Source organism: Kogia breviceps, chromosome 11, assembly GCF_026419965.1.
Source record: "Kogia breviceps isolate mKogBre1 chromosome 11, mKogBre1 haplotype 1, whole genome shotgun sequence".
Taxonomy (NCBI): domain Eukaryota; kingdom Metazoa; phylum Chordata; class Mammalia; order Artiodactyla; family Physeteridae; genus Kogia; species Kogia breviceps.
The window spans coordinates 40,247,371-40,270,166 of NC_081320.1; the positions used below are offsets into that span (position 1 = coordinate 40,247,371).

Consider the following 22,796-nt stretch of genomic DNA (forward strand, 5'->3'; position numbering starts at 1 on the left):
GATTTAGAAGAGTGTCTTCCATTATTCAATTATATATATATATATATATATATATATATATATATATATATATATATATATGTATATATATATATATATATATATTTTTTTTTATAAAGTAACTTTCTCTACCTTATTTCTAAGTACAAGAAAAGAGTATGGCATGTGATCCACAAAACCAGTATAGAGACTATACTTATCTGGAAAAGAAATGATAAAATGATGGTTTCAAAAGAGGCATATGCATTTTTGAGTCTTTTATTTATATCAAAGTGGATAAAATGTGTGTATTTCTCAGACAGAGAACACATGTCGAGGTAGAAATGTACCTTTCAACTCTTCACGGGTATACAAGTTCACTGGAGAGATTGTAAAAGTGCAGATTGTGTTTCAGTAGGTTCGGTGGGCCTGAGTTTTATTTTTTTAACAAGCTCAATTTAAACTAGTGATGTCACAGTCTCTGATTCATTAAGGACAATTGAGAAGAGCAGAGACATAATTAGAAACGTAAAATATCATATTTAACTTTGAACTGAAAGAGTTTTATGGATTTTACACATTTAATAGGATAGTAAGCACAGCAACAACAATCATTTGTGAATATTTACTATAGACTGTATCTTTCTAACATTTTTGTGTAGGATTCCAGGAAAAAGGCCTGGGCTGTGGCCACAGTGGGCGGGGCCCCAGGCCGGGCACCTCCAGGACCCCGGATGGGGCCCCGCAGTCCTGGTGGCTCCTGCCCTGGGCGCCCCCCTCCCTCCCGGAAGGCATCAGGTCGGAGGGCCCCATCCCCTGCGCCCAGAACAGAGCCAGCGTTTCCGCAGAGCTGGAACTCCCTGCTCGGGGTGTCTTCCCTCAGCCGTCAGGGAACTGCCCTGGAGCCTGAGGGGAGTGCGGCCTCACTGAGGCTGCCGGCTCTGAAGGGGCCCTGGCAGATGAAGTCGCGACAGTCGTGGGGACGGCGGGCCGGGTAAGTGGGCGCGGACCCTCCGCCTGGTCCAGTGCCCGGGATGCCGCGCAAGGCCAGTTTCTGAGGGGCAGGGTTTTGCTGCCACCCACCGCTGCTGTGCAGAAAGAGCTGACCCCAGCGTCTGGTCCCAGGAAACTTTGGTCCCTCCTCTCGCCCCCACCCTCGGCCTGGCTCACGGGGTCTTGGGGACGTGGGGAGGGGCTCGGTCTGAGCATCCTGAGGGGAAACGGGGCAAGGGAGGTGCAGGTTCCGGCTGCGGCCGAAAACTCCTCCCGAGGCTCACAGGCCCCTTATTCAGCGGAGCCCCTCTGCACTCCTTCCTCCCTGAGCTAAAGTACCCTGGGGAGCAGGCAGGGCGGGGGACTGGCACAAGTAATGGGGAACATCCAAAGGTCATTGTTAACTAAGGAAAACCAGCTCTCCCAAGGTGAGGAATGCAGTGCTTTTCTTTGTATGGGAAGATGCCAGAGTCTGGGCTCACTGAAATCCTTCCTTTGATATGCACCTCAGCTCTCTGGGGCCAGTATTCTGTATTTGCATATGCTGAGTTCCTCAGGGCCCGCCAGCTCCCATTGGAGGGCTGCAAGTGCTGATGACTGTGAGGTCCTTTGTTTACTGAGATGGCAGGGAATATTCCCTTTCTCACAGGCTTGAGGGGCAGACAGTAAAAAAGAGTCAGAGAGTCTCACTCGGCATGTACTTTGGTTTACATATAGGTAATATTTATACTTAATTGTGCTAATAGAGTTTCTCAAGTCCAATCACCTTGTACGCCTGCCCTCTAGGTATTAATTTCAGCAATATCCTAAGATAAACGCTTATAGAATTGACTTAATCCAGTTAGATAAGATAATAATTTTTAAAGGAAACCCAATAGAAATATAACAACGAAAGCTTTACCACTAAAGCCTGGGTCTGGAACAATGTAAATAAATGTTCCATTGTTAAAATAGTGAAAGATGTATTCAATAGAAATATCAACAAAAATGACAAATAGTAAGGGTAGCAGAATGATAAAATGTTCTATCTTTATCATTCAAGTGGCAGAAAATCATTTATTAGTAGGCACTGGGACCAGAAGATGCCTGAATTTATATCCTAGGCATATTTGTGCAGTTGTTTCAACAAGTAACTGAAAGACAAAATGGAAAAACAAGGAGGTTTGTGCCTGCGATCATGTTGATGTGAAACCAGGGATGGCCACCTTGTGCCAGGTGAGTTAAGTTTACCTGGCAGGTAGGCCGCAGAGCTCCTGAGAAGTCAGGGTTGGAAGTTTTCTGCTGGGTGCCCCTTAGGTTCTGTGACTCGATTGATTGTGAGTCATGTTTCGGGAAAGACCTGATCACAGGAAAAGGGTGGGAACAGAGTGATTTGGGGAGCAGCTAACCACATTCATCACAGCTCATGGCCTGAATGAATTTTACAGAAACAGGAAAAGAAATGCTTCTTATGGAATCAGAGAATGTGAGGACTGAACAATCCCAGAAAATGAGGAACACCCATCCCATTTTCCAGATGGGCAAACAGAGGTCCAGCAAGGTGAAATCCCTCACCCAAGTTTCACCCGTCTCTCCTCCCCACTACCTGGTTCATGAAAGCAGGACTCTTCCTGTCTTGATCACTGCTGAACCTCCAAATGGGCCAGGCATCTAGCGGCTGCTCCAAAAATTTGTGTTGACTGTAGGAACATTGCTGTTTCTTTCTTTCTCACTCTTATTCAGGATTGGGCCAAGAACTCCCCAGGTTGCAATGTAATTGGATAAATGTAGATATTAGTTGAGTTTTGTTGTGATGAGGACTTAGGCTATGAAGGTAACAGACTTGGTTCATAACTCGGTTCTGTCACTGAAGAGCTGTTTGGCTGTGGGAAAATTACTAAACCTCTCTGAGCTTATTTCCTCATTTGTAAGGTGGGGATAAATCTACCTGAGCCAGCAGAGCACCTGCATGAGAGATGTGCACGAAATATCGGTCTTTCTCACTCTCCCACGGCATCTCTCTGTTCTTCCCAGAGAAGTTGTATAGAAGGATATAATTCTTTTAAAAAATAATTAATTAATAAATTAATTTTTGTCTGCGTTGGGTCTTCGTTGCTACGTACGGGATTTCTCTAGTTGCAGCGAGTGGGGGCTACTCCTTGTTGTGGTGTGCGGGTTTCTCACTGCGGTGGATTCTCTTGTTGCACTTGTTTTAGAGCACTGGTTTTAGAGGTGTGGGCTTCAGGAGTTGTGGTCTGCAGGCTCAGTACTTGTGGCGAATGGGCTTAGCTGCTCTGCGGCATGTGGGATCTTCCCAGACCAGGGCTCGAACCCATGTCCCCTGCCTTGGCAGGCAGATTCTTAACCACTGCATCACCAGGAAATTCCCAGAATCGAAGTTTCCCTTCTAATATACCTTAAACCCAAAGAATCCATGGAAAACTGTTACAGAAAATGAGAAGCAATAGTACTCAGCTCATAGAGACACATCCCAAGCAGTTCCAAAGTATATTAAAATGGAGGCTGCAATTTAAAAGGAAGATGAATTATACCCATAAACTCCCAAACTGTCCTAAAACGTTGCAATCTGAAACCCTATTGTAGGAAGCAGAAGATTCCAGGAGACATTCTGCCAATGAAGGACTCTAAACCCTCTGGTTGGAGAAGGAATTCTGGAAGGAAGGTATCCTCACCCAAGGAGAGAAGGTTCTTATACTTCTCTCACATCACATCCCTGTATAATTCCTCCTGATCTTGGTCCAGGCTTTCTCACCTCTCTTGAAAGAAATCAATGGCCACGTCCTGGAATATTAGCAGTCCTTGAAATTAAAAGTACACGTGCCCTGTGGCCATGGAAAGAGTTCATAATGTGACCCAAGAAGAAAACAGCAAGTTAAGAGAACTGGTTTTGATTTAGAAGAGTGTCTTCCATTATTCAATAATATATATATATATATGTATACATATAATATATATATATATTTTTTTTTTACAAAGTAACTTTCTCTACCTTATGTCTAAGTACAAGAAAAGAGTATGGCATGTGATCCACAAAACCAGTATTGAGACTATACTTATCTGGAAAAGAAATGATAAAATGATGGTTTCAAAAGAGGCATATGCATTTTTGAGTCTTTTATTTATATCAAAGTGGATAAAATGTGTGTATTTCTCAGACAGAGAACACATGTCGAGGTAGAAATGTAACTTTCAACTCCTCATGGGTATACAAGTACACCAGGGAGGTTGAAAAAGTGCAGATTGTGTTTCAGTAGGTTCGGTGGGCGTGAGTTTTATTTTTTTAACAAGCTCAATTTTAACTAGTGATGTCACAGTCTCTGATTCATTAAGGACAATTGTGAAGAGCAGAGACATAATTAGAAAGGTAAAAATTCATATTTAACTGTGAATGAAAAGTGTTTTATGGATTTTACACGTTTAATAGGATAGTAAGCAAGCAACAACAATCATTTGTGAATATTTACAATAGACTGTGTATCTTTCTAACATTTTTTTGTAGGATTCCAGGAAAAGGGCCTGGGCAGTGGCCACAGTGGCCGGGGCCCCAGGCCGGACCGCACTTCGAGGACCCCCGATGGGGCCCTGCAGTCTTTGCCCAAAGTAATGAACAGTTGAAAGTCAAATGTAATACTTCATCAGACGACGTAAAAATGCTTGCACGCTGGCAAGGATTGTAGAGAACACAAATAGAGCCAGAGCAACCTTTGCCAAAAGAGAATATTGTGCTCAATGTACAGCCATAGCTCTTTTCCATATGAGCAAACAGTCAGGAGGATAAAAGAACTTGGTCAAACTCACACAAGTAAGTAGGACAGAATGTGGTCTGTCTGTCCTAAGCGTTGTGCTCTTTAACCACCAGGCTAGCTTTTCTCAGATCTGATTCATGCATACTGTAACCATATAGCTCTGTTTGCCTTGAATCTTCCCTGTTTATAGGTATGCCTGCTGCCGTTTTAAATACGGCCCACTATGACTCCCCAAAGCAACCGAGAAGGCACAATCATTCGGTCACGATATACATGGAGCACTGTGCTGGGACTACCCAGGAAGCTTATTTAAAAAGTGCAACTTAGGGCTTCCCTGGTGGCGCAGTGGTTGAGAGTCCGCCTGCCGATGCAGGGGACACGGGTTCATGCCCCGGTCCGGGAAGATCCCACATGCCGTGGAGTGGCTGGCTCTGTAGGCCACGGCCGCTGACCCTGCACTCCGCAACAGGAAAGGCCACAAGAGTGAGAGGCCCAAGAACCACACAGACACACACAGACACACACAGACACACACACACACACACACACACACACACACACACGGCAACTTCCTGAGCCCTACTCCACATCTAGATAAGTTTTCTGAGGGTTGTCTCAAGAATCCAGGTACAAGTCTTTTTAAGTGCTTTTGTGGAACTCCCCAGGTGAGTCTCTCACTCTCCTAAGTTAAGAAACCGTTTATTCGGCCTCCCCCAGATGCCCAGCCAGGTCCTGTTAAGGTTGGAGTCCCCGCACCACATCACAGGGATGCTCCCAGCCAAGTCATCTCTGGAGCCTTGGAGAAGCTGAATGGTCTCATGCTGGCCCACCTGCCACGACAAACCTCCTCCAGAGCATTCCCCTTCACACTTCACCTTCTACCACTCCCAAAGGCAGTCTGCTCCAATGAGGCCTGACTTCGTCTGTCCTAACAGGCACCCGCTGATTCAAGCACTTTAGGAGAAAAAGGTGCTATGCTTCTCAACCAGGGTGGCCCAACCTCTAAAATGGTAGTCCAAGCAGTCTCTACATCCTGGGTACATCCCCTCTGCAACAGCCCAAGTACACGAATGTCCCATTTTGCTTTCTCAAGGTCGGCAACAGGAAGTCCCCTCCTAAAGAAGGTTCTCTCTCATTGCCACACTATCCAAGGCTGCCCCAAATGTGCTTCCTTCCTGTTGGCCTGCTCAGGCTAAGGGCAGAGTCGTCTCTTTCTTTCTCTGAGACGGACCAAATCGTCTTAGTAACACCTCTTCACGGTGTGGACCATGTCTTTCACGGGGGCTGCTGCTGAGCCTTTCTCTCATCCTTTCATGGTGGAGAGAGAGAGAGAGGATTCTAATGATTTTTACCTCTAGGGGAGAGGGCGATTGTTATGATTATGTGATCATTCTGTATTATGTCTTTTCGACAGGAATTTGTTTTGACTTTCACGTTAAAGTGGGCCCACCATTCCCACTTTGTGAGGTCATTCAGCACCCTCATTTTGCACCTTTAACATCTCTCTCAGTATCACCTTGGAAATGTTTGAAACGGCATGAGTTTGTCCTCACGTTCCTATCAGCTGGGAATCCGGGGCCCCAACATGAACCTAACCATTGAGCGCAACACCTCTCCACGACCTGTGTAACACTGGGTAGGCCCCTTCACCTCTCGGGTTTTTGAAGCCCTCGGGTGTAAAAATGGGAGGGTTCTATGAATCTATATTTGGGGCAGGACAAGGTCGAGAAGAGTGTGTCTCTGCTTTTATTCTTCCAAAATGGAATGTCTGCCCTCTCTTCCCCATGGGTCCACATGTCACTTGTCTTTCAGGCCCATTGCCAAGGAGCCTTCCCTGATTCCCCAGTCCACACAAATCTCTGCCTCTTAGGGTCAGGGCCGTACAACCTAGCTGCCTCCTAACGTTCATCTTGCCTCTCAAGCCGATCTCAGGATGTGGGTCTCTCTTGCCCTCCTGTGGCCCCTGGGGCTGTGCCAGCCCACCGGCACGCCCCACGTGGGGTGTCTACTAGACTAGGGCATGGGTGGGGAGGCCCCGGTGTGAGGGCCCAGGCAGAGTACCTCTGCCTCCACCCTGCTCTCCTCCACAGAACTGCCCCTCCTCCTCAAGCCTGACCCCCAAGTCACAGGTTCCATACGATGACCTCACTGGCTAGTGAGGACCTCTCCGGCATTCCACAGTTTCCATGGCAGTGTAACTGTGCAAACAAAGTTTGCTGCCCTCAGAGAAACTTCCCTACTGGTTCTCCACCAGAGACCAATCTCTTTGGTTGTCTGAGACAGAATGTGTGACCGGATCCTCTACACATATTCCAACCTGTGCTCTGTTCCCTGGCTGGGCGGTGCAGGAGGAACAGCGAGACCGGGCATCTGCGGAACAGGCCTGGGGTACACACAACCTCACCTGGCTGCCACGTGTTTCTGTGGCTCTTGCCCACTACGTACACCTGAGTGCTTTCCCAGATGTAAGTAATACCAGTGTGACCTGAGACACCTTCAGGGTCCCACAGTGCTCACTGCTGAGGACAAGTGAAAGGTCAGCCCCGGACTAGTGTGCAGGAAGCTTCTGATCTTTATAAATATAGCCTTCCGCTTTGGGCTACAGGATGCTTCCATTCAGACCCTTTCCTGATGGGCCTCTTAGCAAAAGACAAGTGCGTTGTTGTGGGAAAGTGGTAAATGGAGCAGTTTGAGGAAGAGGGCCACTCCTGAACCGCACCTTCAAACCCAGGCACCTCTGTGCTGGCACGGAGACATCGAGATCGGTCCCCTCAGACACATCCCATACTGAGCTGCTGAGTACTAGGGGAGACGGTGGTGCCATAGTCATGGGAAGGATGGAAGAACCAAGGGGCGGGGGGTGATGAAGTGCTAGTGAGACCGGAGGGCTGAGGAGATGGTGCCCCAGGAGGCTGGGTTGATGTGAGCCTACATATGGTACCCAGAAGCCGGGTTCTGAGTCTCCTGTTCACTCTGCCTCAGTAGTGGACCTCGTGCTACTCTAGATACAAGGATCCCAGGGCGAGAGTTCAGTGTGTTTGAAACAGGCAGTATACATGGGGCCCAAGAGGGGTGGCCAAGGTGGGAGTGGTCCTGAACCAAGTTATATTAGATGATTGTTTTCGAAATCTTGAAAGGCATTTCCATGAAAGCCTCAGAAATGACAGACAGCAAGAAATGGTTGGTTTCTCTGTTATGGAAGGGACAGATGGAGAGGATCATGAGTGCAATGACTTTCGGGCTCTACTGTTTTCCCTGGAAACGGTGAAGAGACTTCCTCATGTGCTGCAGCCGTAGGCTCCAGGAATTGCCTTTGCAGCCAGTTTCCCTTCTCCAGGGACTCAGAGAGGTGATGGGCCAAGGCTGTGTTTTGGATGTCCAGGAGATGAAAGGTCTTCGGCCAGAAACTGGGAGAGACTTGAGAGAGGGAAATCCTGCCAGGAGACTGTGTACAGCCGAAGTGACTGATCACTTCTGATTTTCTTTGCAGCAGCAGCGGCTCCCGTTTCTCCTCCGACACCTGGTCACTACCACGTCCTCTACCGGGGATGTGAAGAAACGCAGTTGGGCTGGCACAGGGAGACCTACTGCCTGGCCGGTGGCTACCGGGCCTACGGGGACGTTCCTTTGGCCACACCAGCAAAGGTGGAAGCCGAGAAGCCAGTCCCCAGACGAGCTCTGAAGAGAAAGCGTGCTCCGGAGGAGTTGGACGAAGATCTCCGCTGCTCCAGACCAAAAATCCGGCGATTGCAGGAGTCAAGCAGCTTACTAGGATTACAAGGTGCTGTGATTCTCAAGCAGAGTGGCCCCACCTCTGGGCACATCCCCTCTGCAACAGCCCAAGTACACAAATGTCCCATTTTGGCTTTTGCAAGGTCGGCAACAGGGAGTCCCTTCCTAAAGAAGGTTCTCTCTCATTGCCACACTATCCAAGGCTGCCCCAATTGTGCTTCCTTCCTGTGGGCCTGCTCAGGCTAAGGGCAGACTCATCTCTTTCCTTCTCTGAGTCGGACCAAATCGTCTTAGTAACACCTCTTCACGGTGTTGACCATGTCTTTCACGGGGGCTGCTGCTGAGCCTTTCTCTCATCCTTTCATGGTGGAGAGAGGGAGAGAGAGGATTCTAATGATATTTACCTCTAGGGGAGAGGGCGAGTGTCATGATTATGTGATCATTCGGTATGATGTCCTTTCGACAGGAATTTGTTTGGACTTTCACGTTAAAGTGGGCCCACCATTCCCACTTGGTGGGGTCATTCAGCACCCTCATTTTGCACCTTTAACATCTCTCTCAGTATCACCTTGGAAATGTTTGAAATGGCATGAGCTCTTCCTCACGTTCCTATCAGCTGTGAATCCGGGGGCCCAACATGAACCTAACCATTGAGTGCAACACCTCTCCACGACCTGTGTTAACACTGGGGAGGCCCCTTCACCTCTAGGGTTTTTGAAGCCCTCGGGTGTTAAAATGGGAGAGTTCTATGAATTTATATTTGGGGCAGGACAAGGTCGAGAAGAGTGTGTCTCTGCTTTTATTCTTCCAAAATGGAATGTCTGCCCTCTCTTCCCCATGGGTTCACATGTCACTTGTCCTTCAGGCCCACTGCCAAGGAGCCTTCCCTGATTCCCCAGTCCACACAAATCTCTGCCTCTTAGGGTCAGGGCCGTACAACCTAGCTGCCTCCTAACGTTCATCTTGCCTCTCAAGCCGATCTCAGGATGTGGGTCTCTCTTGCCCTCCTGTGGCCCCTGGGGCGGTGCCAGCCCACAGGCACGCCCCACGTGGGGTGTCTACTAGACTAGGGCATGGGTGCGGAGGCCCCGGTGTGAGGGCCCAGGCAGAGTACCACTGCCTCCACCCTGCTCTCCTCCACAGAACTGCCCCTCCTCCTGAAGCCTGCCCCTCAACTCACACGTTCCTTATAGGACCTCACAGGCTAGTGATGACCTCACAGGCCTTCTCACAGTTTCCATGGTGGGGTAAGGATGCAAACGTGCTGCTGCCCTCAGAGATACTTTCCTACCGGTTCTCCACCAGAGACCAATCTCTTTGGTTTTCTGAGAGAGAATCCCTCACCAGACCTTCTGCATTTACTCTAACCTGTCCTACGTTCCCTGAGAGGGCAGTGCACGAGGTACACCGAGACCGGGCATCTGTCCAAGAGGCATGGTGTACGCACAACTTCCCCTGGCTGCCACATGTTCCCTGGGGCTTGCCCAGCACATACACCTGAGCACTTTCCCAGCTGTAACGAATACCAGTGACCCGCGGCACCTTCAAGGACCCACAGTGCTCACTGCTGAGGACAAGTGAAAGGTCATCCCTGGACAAGTGTGCGGGAAGGTTCTGATCTTTATCAAAGGAGCCTTCCCCTTTGGGCTACAGGATGCTTCCATTCAGACCCTTTCCTGATGGGCCTCTTAGCAAAAGACAAGTGCGTTGTTGTTGGCGAATGGTCAATGGAGCAGTTTGAGGAAGAGGGCCACCCTTGAACCGCACCTTCAAACCCAGGCACCTCTGTGCTGTCGTGTAGACATCTAGATCGGTCCCATCAGACACATCCCATACTGAGCGGCTGAGTAGTAGGGCCCACGGTGGTGCCCTATTGATGGCAGGAGCGGAAGAACCAAGGGGGCATGATGAAGTGCTAGTGAGACCGGAGGGCTGAGGAGATGGTGTCCCAGGAGGCTGGGTTGATGTGAGCCTAGACATGGTACTCAGAACCCCGTTCTGAGTCTCCCGATCACTCTGCCTCAGTATGTGGCCTGTTCTAATCGAGATAAAAGGATCAGAGGACTAGAGTTCCGTGTGGTTGAAACAGGCACTGTAAAAATGGGACCCAAGAGGGGTTGCCAAGGTGGGAGGGGTTCTGAACCAACTTATATTAGATTACCTTTTTCCAAAACTTGAACGATATTTCCATTAAAGTCTCACAAGTGACAGACTGCAAGAAATGTTTTCTCTGTTGTGGAAGGGAGAGATGGAGAGGATCATGCTTGCAATGACTTTCGGGTTCTACTGTTTTCCCTGGAAACGGTGAAGGGACTCCCTCATCTGCTGCAGCCGTAGGCCCTAGGAATCGCTTTTGCAGCCAGGGTCCCTTCTCCAGGGACTCAGAGAGGTGATGGGCCAAGGCTGTGTTTTGGATGTCCAGTAGATGAAAGGTCTCTGGCCAGAAACTGGGAGAGACATGAGAGAGGGAGATTCGGCCAGGAGACTGTGCACAGCAGAAGGGACTGATCACTTTTGATTTTCTTTGCAGCAGCAGCGGCTCCCGTTTCTCCTCGTACAGCTGGTCACTGCCACGTCCTCAACCGAGGGTGTGGGGAAACGCAGTTGGGCTGCCATGGGGAGACATACTGCCGGGCTGGTGGCTACCGGGCCTACGGGGATGTTCCTTCGGCCACGCCAGCAAAGGTGGAAGCGGAGAAGGAGCCAGTCGCCAGACGTGCGCCCAAGAGAAAGCACGCTCCGCAAGAGTCGGACGAAGATCTTTGCTCCCGACCCAAAATCCGGCGATTGTAGCATGGTGCCAGGAGGCGGACTCCACAGAATCTTGCTGGCTGAGCCATTCTCAAGAGAGGGCCATGGCAAAGCTCACAAGGTTACCACCCGACCCCCCCCCCACAACCCCCCATTTCCTGCTCCCCGAAGCAAGAACAGGATGGAGAGTCAAGCAGCACGCACCCTGCCCCGAGGTTCACATGCTCCTTTATTCCCAGCCCCTTCTGTCCCCAGTGGCGTTCCCTACTGCTCGGCAAAGTGTTTTTCTGTTACAGATTTCTAAAGGTCGCCACAGCTCAGACTTAGGTCACTACCCCTGTGCTAGGCACTCCTGCCACCCGGGAAAGGTTCCAAAGGTGGAGCAGCTCCAGGGGGTGCCAGGGATCAGAGCAAAAACTTGAGAGGCTGGGGATGAAGGAGTTTGGGCACAGTCCCTAAAGCATCTCAGTGGTTGAGCTTCTGTGAGAAGGCACATCCCCACTGTGTGGGGAGGTGGCGGGGGGAAGGGGTCCCTAGAGGAGGCAGCTAGGGGGAGGGCCTGAGGCTGGAAATGGGGAATGGTGTGCGGCCTCTGAGCGAGCACAGGCACTTAGCCCTTGAGGTTTCTGGGAAAGCTAGAGCCACAAGGGCCACGACAGAAGGCAAGTGGAGCAGCAGAAGCCAGGTGCCAGATCTCTCCTCAGAACCTATACTTCTCCACGAGGCCGGGCCTTCCACACTGAGGTAGGAGCGATCCTGGCCAGAAGGACAGCCAGCGGCAGCTCTGGGAGGAAGGGTGCTGCACTGGGGGCTCTGCTGCCATGGAAATGACTTCATTTCCTTCCACTCAAATACCGTATGGACTGGGTTCCTGCTCTGGTGAGTAAAAGGTTCGCTGACTCTCCCCAGAAGGTTGTTCAGTTCACATCCCCAAAGTCCCTCTATTCGGGCCCTGGGGGGCGTGTAGCAACTCCTGAGGGCGCTCTTTCCTGAGGCTGGCTGACCGAAGTGGGGGAGGTTCCTGATAGGTCCCAGGTGCTGGTTGAAGTCCCCAGAGAATGGTCATGAAGGCTGGAGAGTCAAGTAGGTGGAGAGAGAAGGCCGGGGGCAGAGGGCCCCTACCTGAATCCAGAGCTCACAAGGTTATTACCCCCCACCATTTCCAGAAACTATCTCTTCCCCCATACCAGCCCCAATGGCCCGGTACCGGGAAACCGGGAGCCCAGAGCACTTGTGGCCACAGAGACACTCTCACGCAGCCCTCGGCGTGGCCGGGGCCTGCTGCAGGCGGATGGGGACGAGGTGTGCTCCCGGGAGGCCTCAGGCTGAAGGTGGCCCCTGAGAGAAGCACCCCAGCTTGGACAGGAAGTTTAGAGGCGGGGGAGAGCAAACTAGGGCGCCCCCTCGGAGCAGTGGGAGTGGGAAGTGGGCCGGGGGCAGAGGGCACCCGCGATGGGAGGCCAGTGGGCTCTCAGGAGAGGCCAGCTGAGCCCGCGGGACCTGCCTCTGAGCAGGGGCCAGGAGGGCAGTGCTGCCCTGTGGCTTCCGGGCTTCGTGGATCACGGCTCTCCGCACACGGGTCGTAGGGTCCTCTGACACTGTATCGCCTCCCTCACCCAGGGCCCATCGCGAGGCCACGCCGCTGGGTGGCCTGTGTGGACGGGCACAACCCCATCACCCGCCCCTCTCAGACCCGCCGCCTCTGCCCGCCTGCCTGGCCCTGTGCAGCTTGCGACCCGGGGGGCCTCGAGGGTCCCCGCGCACTCTGCCAGCGGCCTCTGCTGGGTCTGCTGCTCCTGCTGGGTCTGCTGCTGCGGCTGGTAACCCGTGTGCACACCACGCCGGCCACCTCCAGCACCCCAAGTCTGTGGGAGCGCACGCGGGCCCTGATGCGGGACTTTCCACTTGTGGACGGGTGGCTGCAGTGTGTGAGGGCTGCTTGGGGCCGTTGGGGGCCTAGCCTGGCCCTGGGCAGCGGAGGAGGTCCGGAGGTGCCCACACAAGCGTGGTGTGAGGCTACCTCAGGCTGCCCCAGGCCAGGCAATGTATCCTGCCTGATCCCAAGACCTAAGGGGCCCACCCACTTGCCTTGACCTCCCTCCAGCCACAACGACATGCCCCTGGTCCTCAGGCAGTTGCACCACAATGGGCTCCAGGCTGTTAATCTGTGCAAGTTCAGCCACGGCCACACCAGCTTGGACGGGCTGAAAGACGGTCTCGTGGGTGCGCAGGCACCAAGGGGACACACAAGGTGTCACTGTGGCTGCTGAGGAATAGTGGGGTAGTTTGGGGGCCTCCGAGAACACAGGTTAGTCACATTGGAACTATGTTACAATAGTGACCTAGAAAGTGCTATGGCATGGATGCTGGGGGCTACAGGGGTCACCGTGAGCCACCCTGATGGGCATCCAAGTACCACAGACAAAAACAATGCGTTACAGGTGACTTCTGGGCACAGTGAGCGCTGTGCCAGCTGAGGAGGCGATGAGAAGCCCAAGGAGTTCCAAGCCCCAAACCAAGCCCTGGCCTTCCCTCACTTCTGGTCAGCCTACGTCCCACGCCAAACCCACCAACGGGATGCCGTGCGCCTCACCCCGGAGCAAATCGACCTCATCCGCCTCACGTATGCCTCCTATTCTGCGCTGGAGCTTGTGACCTCAGTTAAAGGTACACGGGGGACTTCCCTGGTAGTCCAGAGGTTAGGACTCCACGCTTCCACTGCAGGGGGCTCGGGTTGGATCCCCGCTCACCGGGGAAGAGGCTCAGGTTCAAGGGCTCCTGCTTTGAACCATCTTCTACTCAACATGTAGAAAACAAAGCCTTGATCTGCCCTCCTAAGCCTTGTCCTCTCTCTCCAATTATGGAGTCAACAGACACTTACTGAGCCCCTAAGATATGTCAAGAACTGGTAGGCACTGGACATAACCTGATGAGACAGGAGGGAAAGGTTCAGTAGAACACAGGGTTATAGAAAAGGCACTTAAAAATATGTAAGAAATTCAAACTGTGTATGGTGCTATGAAGGAGCAGTTATGTAAGGCTGTGGGAGTCTACGTCAGCAGGAAAGAGATGGATGTGGCTTGAGGAGGGCCTCCCTTAAGAGATAAACTCTGGGGACTACCCTGGTGGTGCAGTGGTTCAGAATCCGCCTGCCAACACTATTTACGGTGGCCAGGACAGGGAAGCAACCGAAGTGTCCATCGAGAGATGAACAGATAAAGAAGATGTGGCACATATATACAATGGACTCTTACTCCGCCATAAAAGGAAATGAAACTGAGTTATTTGTAGTGAGGTGGATAGACCCAGAGTCTGTCATACAGAGGGAAGTAAGTCACAAAGAGGAAATCAAATACCGTATGCTAATACATATATATGGAATCTAAAAAAAAAAAAGGTTGTAATGAACCTTGGGGCAGGGCAAGAATAAAGACGCAGACATAGAGAATGGACTTGAGGACTCGGGGAAGGGAAAGGGTAAGCTGGGAGGCAGTAAGAGAGTAGCATTGACAAATATACAATACCAAATGTAAAATACCTGGCTAGTGGGAAGCAGCTGCACAGCACAGGGATCAGCTCAGTGCCTTGCAACCACCTAGAGGGGTGGGATCAGGAGGGTGGGAGGGAGATGCAGGAGGGAGGGGATGTGGGGATATACGTATGCATGCAGCTGATTCCCTTTGTTATACAGCAGAAACTGACACACCAGCGTACAGCAATTATACTCCAACAAAGACGTTTAAAAACAAAAACTAAAAAACAATCCGCCTGCCAAGGCAGGGGACACGGGTCGGCTCCCTGGTCCAGGAAGCTCCCACATGCCGCGGAGCCAGTAAGCCCGTGAGCCACCACTACCGAGTCCACGTGACACAATTAGTGAGGACCGCGTGCTCAGAGCCCGTGGTCCGCAACATGAGAAGCCACTGCACTGAGAAGCCCGTGCACCGCAAAGAAGAGTAGCCCCGGCTCGCCGCAACTACAGAAATCCCGCGCCCGGCAACGAAAACCCAACGCAACGAAAAATAAATAAATAAATAAATTCATTCATTAAACAAATAATCAAAAGTTATATTAAAAAAAAGAAAGAAACGAAAAGCAAAAATCTCTGCTGGGAATTCCCCGGTGCTCCGGTGGTCTAGTGGTTAGGACCCCGGGCCTCCACTTCAGGGGGCCCGGGTTCAATCCGTGGTTGGGGAACTGAGATCCTGCAAGCTGGCATCGCAGCCCAATTAAAAATGCAATAAAATAAAATATAACTAAATAAAACAAGAAAGCATCTCTGATTCAAGGTCTAAAGGGTGAGAAGGTGTTTATCGGGCCAGTATGTGGGCAGAAAACGTTTCCCATTTCAGTAAGTAGCACCTCCATTTACCCAATTACACACCCTTGACCCACATTCCCCCCATCCAATTCATCACTAACTCCTATTCACCTCCAAGCCATCACTAACCTTCCAAATAGGACTCTAACCTGCCTGCTTTACTCCACCTCCAAGGCCACCACTGTGCACAAAGCCAGTCTCCTAATGAGTCTCCCCAAATCCAGTCCTGCCCCCTCCTAGCCATTCTCTTACACTAGCCAGTATGGTGTCTGAAAAAGGCATCTCTCCCAACCCCACTTCTCTCTTTATACCCTGCAATGGCTTCCCACCAAGTTTACGATCAATCCCAAACAGATGATGGACTGCAGGCTGAAAGACAACAAGGAGGTAGGGAGGGTGTCAGGTTAGAAAGAGGGATGAAGGGTCTGGACAAACAGCGACAAGGGCTGAAAAGAAAATGATCAGCACTTGCACAACAGTCCTGATGCAGGCAGGAAAAATGCAGCAATAGTGAAGGCATACCAATAGCCTCTTTTGATTTTTGCAATGCCCTTTGCAGTTCCCCACGTGCTTCATTGATAACTGTGATTCTCAAACCTAGCTGTACATTAGAATCATCTGGGGACATTTGAAAAACTACCAATGGCCAGGCCTCACCCTAAGCCAATTACATCACAATATACAGTTAACTGGGGCAGGAATTTTGTCGGTGTCGTTCACTGGACATATGAAAAGTAAGTGGCACATACATGCTGCTCAGAAAATAGTTCCTGAATGAATGAATGAAGGAAGGAAGGAAGGAATGCACCACTATCACCTGAGATCCAAGGAAGAATTCTTTTCAAACCTTAGGGAGTCACCAGGCAAGGACAGTTACCATGGCAGCAGTGGGAAACACAATACCAAGTGACACTAACACTCCCAGGAGCCCACACTGGTTTCCACAGTAAGTAAACCTTTCTCGTTTCTAAAAGACTATACTGGGAAATACGCATCTCAGTAACAGCTAGAGGTTACTCAATGTCTGCTGGGAGCAGGAGGAAAAGACAAGGGCCTTACACACTATCGAAAGCCACGACAGGAAGAAACTAGGGGCCACGGGCAGAGACAGACAGGCTCCGACAGGCTCCAATCACTGTGACATTCCTAGGTGATCCCATTGGAAGGGCTCGAGCAGGAGAAAGCAGCCACTAACCAGCTACCCTGTCTCAGATATTTGGAGAAAGTCAATGCAAATACATACCTATGCATTATTCCTTTCTGATCATTCTTTCAGTGTATCCTTTCGGGCTTTGTGCAAAGCGATTCTTTGTTTGGTACCTGAAAAAGGAGTGGCACGTGTCAACGGATGAAACATGTCAGAGCAGACCTCCAAGGAGCTCTGCAGCTCAAGAACGAGGAGCTCCGAGTCCTGGGAAAGAATCGTGAAAGTAGTGTAGAACCACAAGATCTTAGAGCATCCTTTATATCAGCCCCACCCCCTCTGTCATATCACCAATCAGTGGGCATCAGCCTATACAGGAACTCTTGAATTCTGCAGTGACAGACAACCCAGCACTCTCTAGACAGATCAAGGCATTGCTCGTTGCTACAGCAGTCTATATCAAATTCACAATCTGACTCCCTGGCACCAATCACTCCCAGGCTGCCTTCTGGAATGGGACACCCCAGGGCACACCTCATCTCGTTTCCATCTGGCACATTTCCCAAACACATGAGGACAATGTTGTTCTTCCTAAAGTTCTCTGCTCCCACGTCACCCTCCTAAATCACTCCTTCCTGTGTTTAGGACTTTCAGGAGCCCCCAAGGGTTTCGTACCCCAGGGACATGACAAGCATTGGCATCAACGTGCCTACTACAGATTCTGGGAAAGGGGCAGGGCCACACAACAGTCTGGCAAATGTGACTGACTACCTGACATGAGAGTACATCGGACAACCTCAGCCTCTCTTCAGTCCTCAGCCTCTATCCAAGGTTTCTCCATAGCACACTATTGACATTTTGGGCCAGCTCATTCTTTTGGGGTGGTGGGGAAAGGCTGTCCTGTGCCTTGTACGATATGTGGTACCATCCTGGCTTCTACCCACTAGATGCCTGCAGCACCGCCCCGACCAGATGTGAACCACGGAAAATGTCTCCAGCCATTGTCAAACGTGCTGGGGGATGGGTGAGGGCAAAATCACCCTCACTCAAGAGCCACTGCTCTATCCCATGGCGCTGTTCACCCATGAGTACTCAAAACGCTCTCCTCTGCTGGCTTAACAGCTAACCCTCCAGAAAGTCTATCGTGTATCAAAATGCTATAGGAAATTGAACAGTATTTATCTCTATAATGGTATCTCCTGACACCAAAGGAATACTCTTTCTCCAGAGGTTAAGAACCTCCCAGGTGCTTAATCCGCATTTACCTTATCTCCTACCCCAGGCACTGGAAATGACAGAAATGATCTGACACCCATTTTCGGGATCCGTTCAAGAAGTACCAGTAGTGTAAGGCTTTCTGGCAACCTGAACAACCGAACTCACGTAGAATATCCTGCCTGACCCTGGCTTTGTGAGACAAGCCGCAAAACTGTAGCAGGACCCTCCTCGCTGCTATTTACGGAATCGAGGCAGCTGACTGGAAAGCCGGTGGAGGTGAACAAGCCAAGAAAGCAGTGGGCTCAGCATGAGAAGCTGGAAAGGGTGACAAGGGAGGGGAGAATGAGCCTCAGCTGAAAAGAAAGGGGAAAAGTACCAAGTGATGAGTTCTCTTGACTGAAGAGAAGATACGCTAAAGGCCATCAGCTTGCCCTCGGGGCCGCCCTCAGCTCTCTGGGGAGCTCTAAGGGAAGGGTGAGCCTGGATCTAGGACTCCGGACTCCTGGTGTCGGACCCCAGGCCTGACCATTCACTCAGACTCTCAATAAATAACTTGTATTCAAAGACCTTGCACGGGGACCCCATCTGGGAAAACATCGCCACACCCTCATAAGTTACAGGGGGAGACCCGAACTGGCCAAGCCATGACAGGAGCTGTGAGGGTGACAAAAGAGCATTGCAGGGATCCGACATCGGATCACCACAAGCCCTCCGCCCTCCTGGCTCCTAATGCCAGGGCCGCATCACCGCGTATCCTCGGACCCGCGTCCTGCCTCCATCGCGCACCCTTCCCCAAGGTTGGCCGGGGCCTGGAGTCACCAGCCCCTGTTCGGACCTACCCACCTCGCCGCTGCTGAGCTCTACACATCCCGCTCCTTCCACACGCTTCGCCAATTCCGCGGCCCTGACTGAGCGGCGCCAGCCACCGACCGCCAGAACTTGGCGCGCACGTGAAGTCACTGTCGTGCGCCTCTCCCGCAGCAAGGGGAATAGGGCTCTGGCACCCCGGCTGCGGCTCTTGTCGCTCGTGGCTCGGTTGCTTCTGGCGCTTCGCCGGGACCTCACGGTCCGCGGTCCCAACGAGCCCCGGCCCGTGGTGCGCATCCCGCGGGCTCTACAGTGGCGGCAGGAAGAGCGGCAGAGCGGGCAGCGGAGCCCCCCGCGACCGGTGCTGGTGCGACCCGGGCCGCTGCTGATCTCCGCGTGGCGGCCCGAGTTGAACCAGCCGGTAAGCCTCATGCTGGGCCCTTGTCAGCCCGCGCCACTGGCTTTGCGCGGCTGGAAGAATCGCCGCGCCCACGAGGACCAATTCTCAACGTGTAGAATACAAAAATAAAGCCTTGATCTTCCCTCCTAAGCCTTGTCCTCTGTCTCCAATTAGGGATTCAACAGACACTTACTGAGCCCCTAAGATATGCCAAGCACTGGCAGGCACTGGAGATAAAATGATGAGGCAGGAGGGAAAGGATTAGTAGAATAGAGGGTTATAAAAAGGGAACTTACAAATGTCTGTGAAATTAAAACTGTGTATGGTGCTTGGAAGGAGCAGTTACGTAAGGCCGTGGGAGTCTGTGTCAGCAGGGAAGAGACTGGTGGGGCTTGAGGAGGGCCTCCCTTAAGAAATAATCTCTGGGGACTTCCCTGGTGGTGCAGTGGTTCAGAATCCGCCTGCCAGCACAATTTACAGTAGCCAGGACCGGGAAGCAACCTAAGTGTCCATCGACAGACGAATAGATAAAGAAGATGTGACACATACATACCATAGAATATGACTCAGCCATAAAAGAAATGAAACTGAGCTATTTGTAGTGAGGTGGATAGACCTCGAGTCTGTCATACAGAGTGAAGTAAGTCAGGAAGAGAAAAAACAAATATCGTATGCTACCACACACATATATATATATATAGGTATATAAATGTTCTCATGAACCTAAGGGCAGGGCAGGAATAAAGATGCAGATAGAAAATGAACTTGAGGACACGGGGAGGGGGAAGGGTAAGCTGGGACGAAAGAACAGTAGCATTGACATATATACAATACCAAATGTAAAATACCTAGCTAGCGGGAAGCAGCTGCACAGCACAGGGAGTTCAGCTCAGTGCCTTACGACCACCTAGAGGGTTGGGCACAGGAGGGTGAGAGAGAGAGACGCAGGAGGGAGGGGATATGGGGATATAGGCATGCATAGAGCTGATTCACTTTGTTACACAGCAGAAACTGACACACCAGGGTAAAGCAATTACACTCCAACAAAGATGTTTAAAAACAAAAACAAAAACAAACAATCCGCCTGCCAAGGCAGGGGACACGGGTTTGCACCCTGGTCCGGGAAGGCCCCACATGCCGCGGAGCCAGTAAGCCTGCGCGCCACCTCTACCGAGCCCACGCGCCAGAACTACTGAGGACCGCGTGCATCATAGAGCCCATGCTCCGCAACATGAGAAGCCACTGCACTGAGAAGCCCGGGCACCACAACGAAGAGTAGCCCCTGCTCGCCGCAACTACCGAAAGCCCACGCGCGGCAATGAAGAACCAATGCGACCCAAAATTCATTCATTCATTCATTCATTAACCAATTAATCAAAACTTATATTAAAAAAAGAAAGAAACGAAAAGTAAAAATCTCTGCTGGGAATTCCCCGGTGTGGTCCAGTGGTTAGACCCCGTGCCTCCACTTCAGGGGGCCCGGGTTCAATCCCTGGTTGGGGAACTGAGATCCAGCAAGCTGGCATCGCAGCCCAAATAAAAATGCAATAAAATAAAATATAACTAAATAAAACAAGAAAGCATCTCTGATTCAAGGTCTAAAGGGTGAGAAGGTGTTTATCGGGCCAGTATGTGGGCAGAAAACGTTTCCCATTTCAGTAAGTAGCACCTCCATTTACCCAATTACACACCCTTGACCCACATTCCCCCCATCCAATTCATCACTAACTCCTATTCACCTCCAAGCCATCACTAACCTTCCAAATAGGACTCTAACCTGCCTGCTTTACTCCACCTCCAAGGCCACCACTGTGCACAAAGCCAGTCTCCTAATGAGTCTCCCCAAATCCAGTCCTGCCCCCTCCTAGCCATTCTCTTACACTAGCCAGTATGGTGTCTGAAAAAGGCATCTCTCCCAACCCCACTTCTCTCTTTATACCCTGCAATGGCTTCCCACCAAGTTTACGATCAATCCCAAACAGATGATGGACTGCAGGCTGAAAGACAACAAGGAGGTAGGGAGGGTGTCAGGTTAGAAAGAGGGATGAAGGGTCTGGACAAACAGCGACAAGGGCTGAAAAGAAAATGATCAGCACTTGCACAACAGTCCTGATGCAGGCAGGAAAAATGCAGCAATAGTGAAGGCATACCAATAGCCTCTTTTGATTTTTGCAATGCCCTTTGCAGTTCCCCACGTGCTTCATTGATAACTGTGATTCTCAAACCTAGCTGTACATTAGAATCATCTGGGGACATTTGAAAAACTACCAATGGCCAGGCCTCACCCTAAGCCAATTACATCACAATATACAGTTAACTGGGGCAGGAATTTTGTCGGTGTCGTTCACTGGACATATGAAAAGTAAGTGGCACATACATGCTGCTCAGAAAATAGTTCCTGAATGAATGAAGGAAGGAATGCACCACTATCACCTGAGATCCAAGGAAGAATTCTTTTCAAACCTTAGGGAGTCACCAGGCAAGGACAGTTACCATGGCAGCCGTGGGAAACACAATACCAAGTGACACTAACACTCCCAGGAGCCCACACTGGTTTCCACAGTAAGTAAACCTTTCTCGTTTCTAAAGGACTATACTGGGAAATACGCATCTCAGTAACAGCTAGAGGTTACTCAATGTCTGCTGGGAGCAGGAAGAAAAGACAAGGGCCTTACACACTATCGAAAGCCACGACAGGAAGAAACTAGGGGCCACGGGCAGAGACAGACAGGCTCCGACAGGCTCCAATCCCTGTGACATTCCTAGGTGATCCCATTGGAAGGGCTCGAGCACGAGAAAGCAGCCACTAACCAGCTACCCTGTCTCAGATATTTGGAGAAAGTCAATGCAAATACATACCTATGCATTATTCCTCTCTGATCATTCTTTCAGTGTATCCTTCCGGGCTTTGTGCAAAGTGATTCTTTCTTTGGTACCTGAAAAAGGAGTGGCACGTGTCAACGGATGAAACATGTCAGAGCAGACCTCCAAGGAGCTCTGCAGCTCAAGAACGAGGAGCTCCGAGTCCTGGGAAAGAATCGTGAAAGTAGTGTAGAATCACAAGATCTTAGAGCATCCTTTATATCAGCCCCACCCCCTCTATCATATCACCAATCAGTGGGCATCAGCCTATACAGGAACTCTTGAACTCTGCTTTGACAGACAACCCAGCACTCTCTAGACAGATCAAGGCATTGCTCGTTGCTACAGCAGTCTATATCAAATTCACAATCTGACTCCCTGGCACGCATCACTCCCAGGCTGCCTTCTGGAATGGGACACCCCAGGGCACACCTCATCTCTTTTCCATCTGGCACATTTCCCAAACACATGAGGACAATGTTGTTCTTCCTAAAGTTCTCTTTAGGAAGAGAACTTTAGGGCTCCCACGTCACCCTCCTAAATCACTCCTTCCTGTGTTTAGGACTTTCAGGAGCCCCCAAGGGTTTCGCACCCCAAGGACATGACAAGCATTGGCATCAACGTGCCTGCTACAGATTCTGGGAAAGGGGCAGGGCCACACAACAGTCTGGCAAATGTGACTGACTACCTGACGTGAGAGTACATCGGACAACCTCAGCCTCTCTTCAGTCCTCAGCCTCTATCCAAGGTTTCTCCATAGCACACTATTGACATTTTGGGCCAGCTCATTCTTTTGGGGTGGTGGGGAAAGGCTGTCCTGTGCCTTGTACGATATGTGGTACC

General features: G+C 50.8%; 1 protein-coding gene across 1 annotated transcript in view; it reads right to left on the minus strand.

Annotated features, from left to right (window-relative positions):
- Positions 1–865: 865 nt before the first annotated feature.
- The window catches only part of LOC131765171 (polycomb protein SUZ12-like), a 76,738-nt gene continuing 54,807 nt past the window's right edge, over positions 866–22,796 (minus strand). The window contains 1 exon segment of the mRNA XM_059078633.2: positions 866–1,189. Within this exon segment, the coding sequence (XP_058934616.2) occupies positions 866–1,189 (324 nt within the window).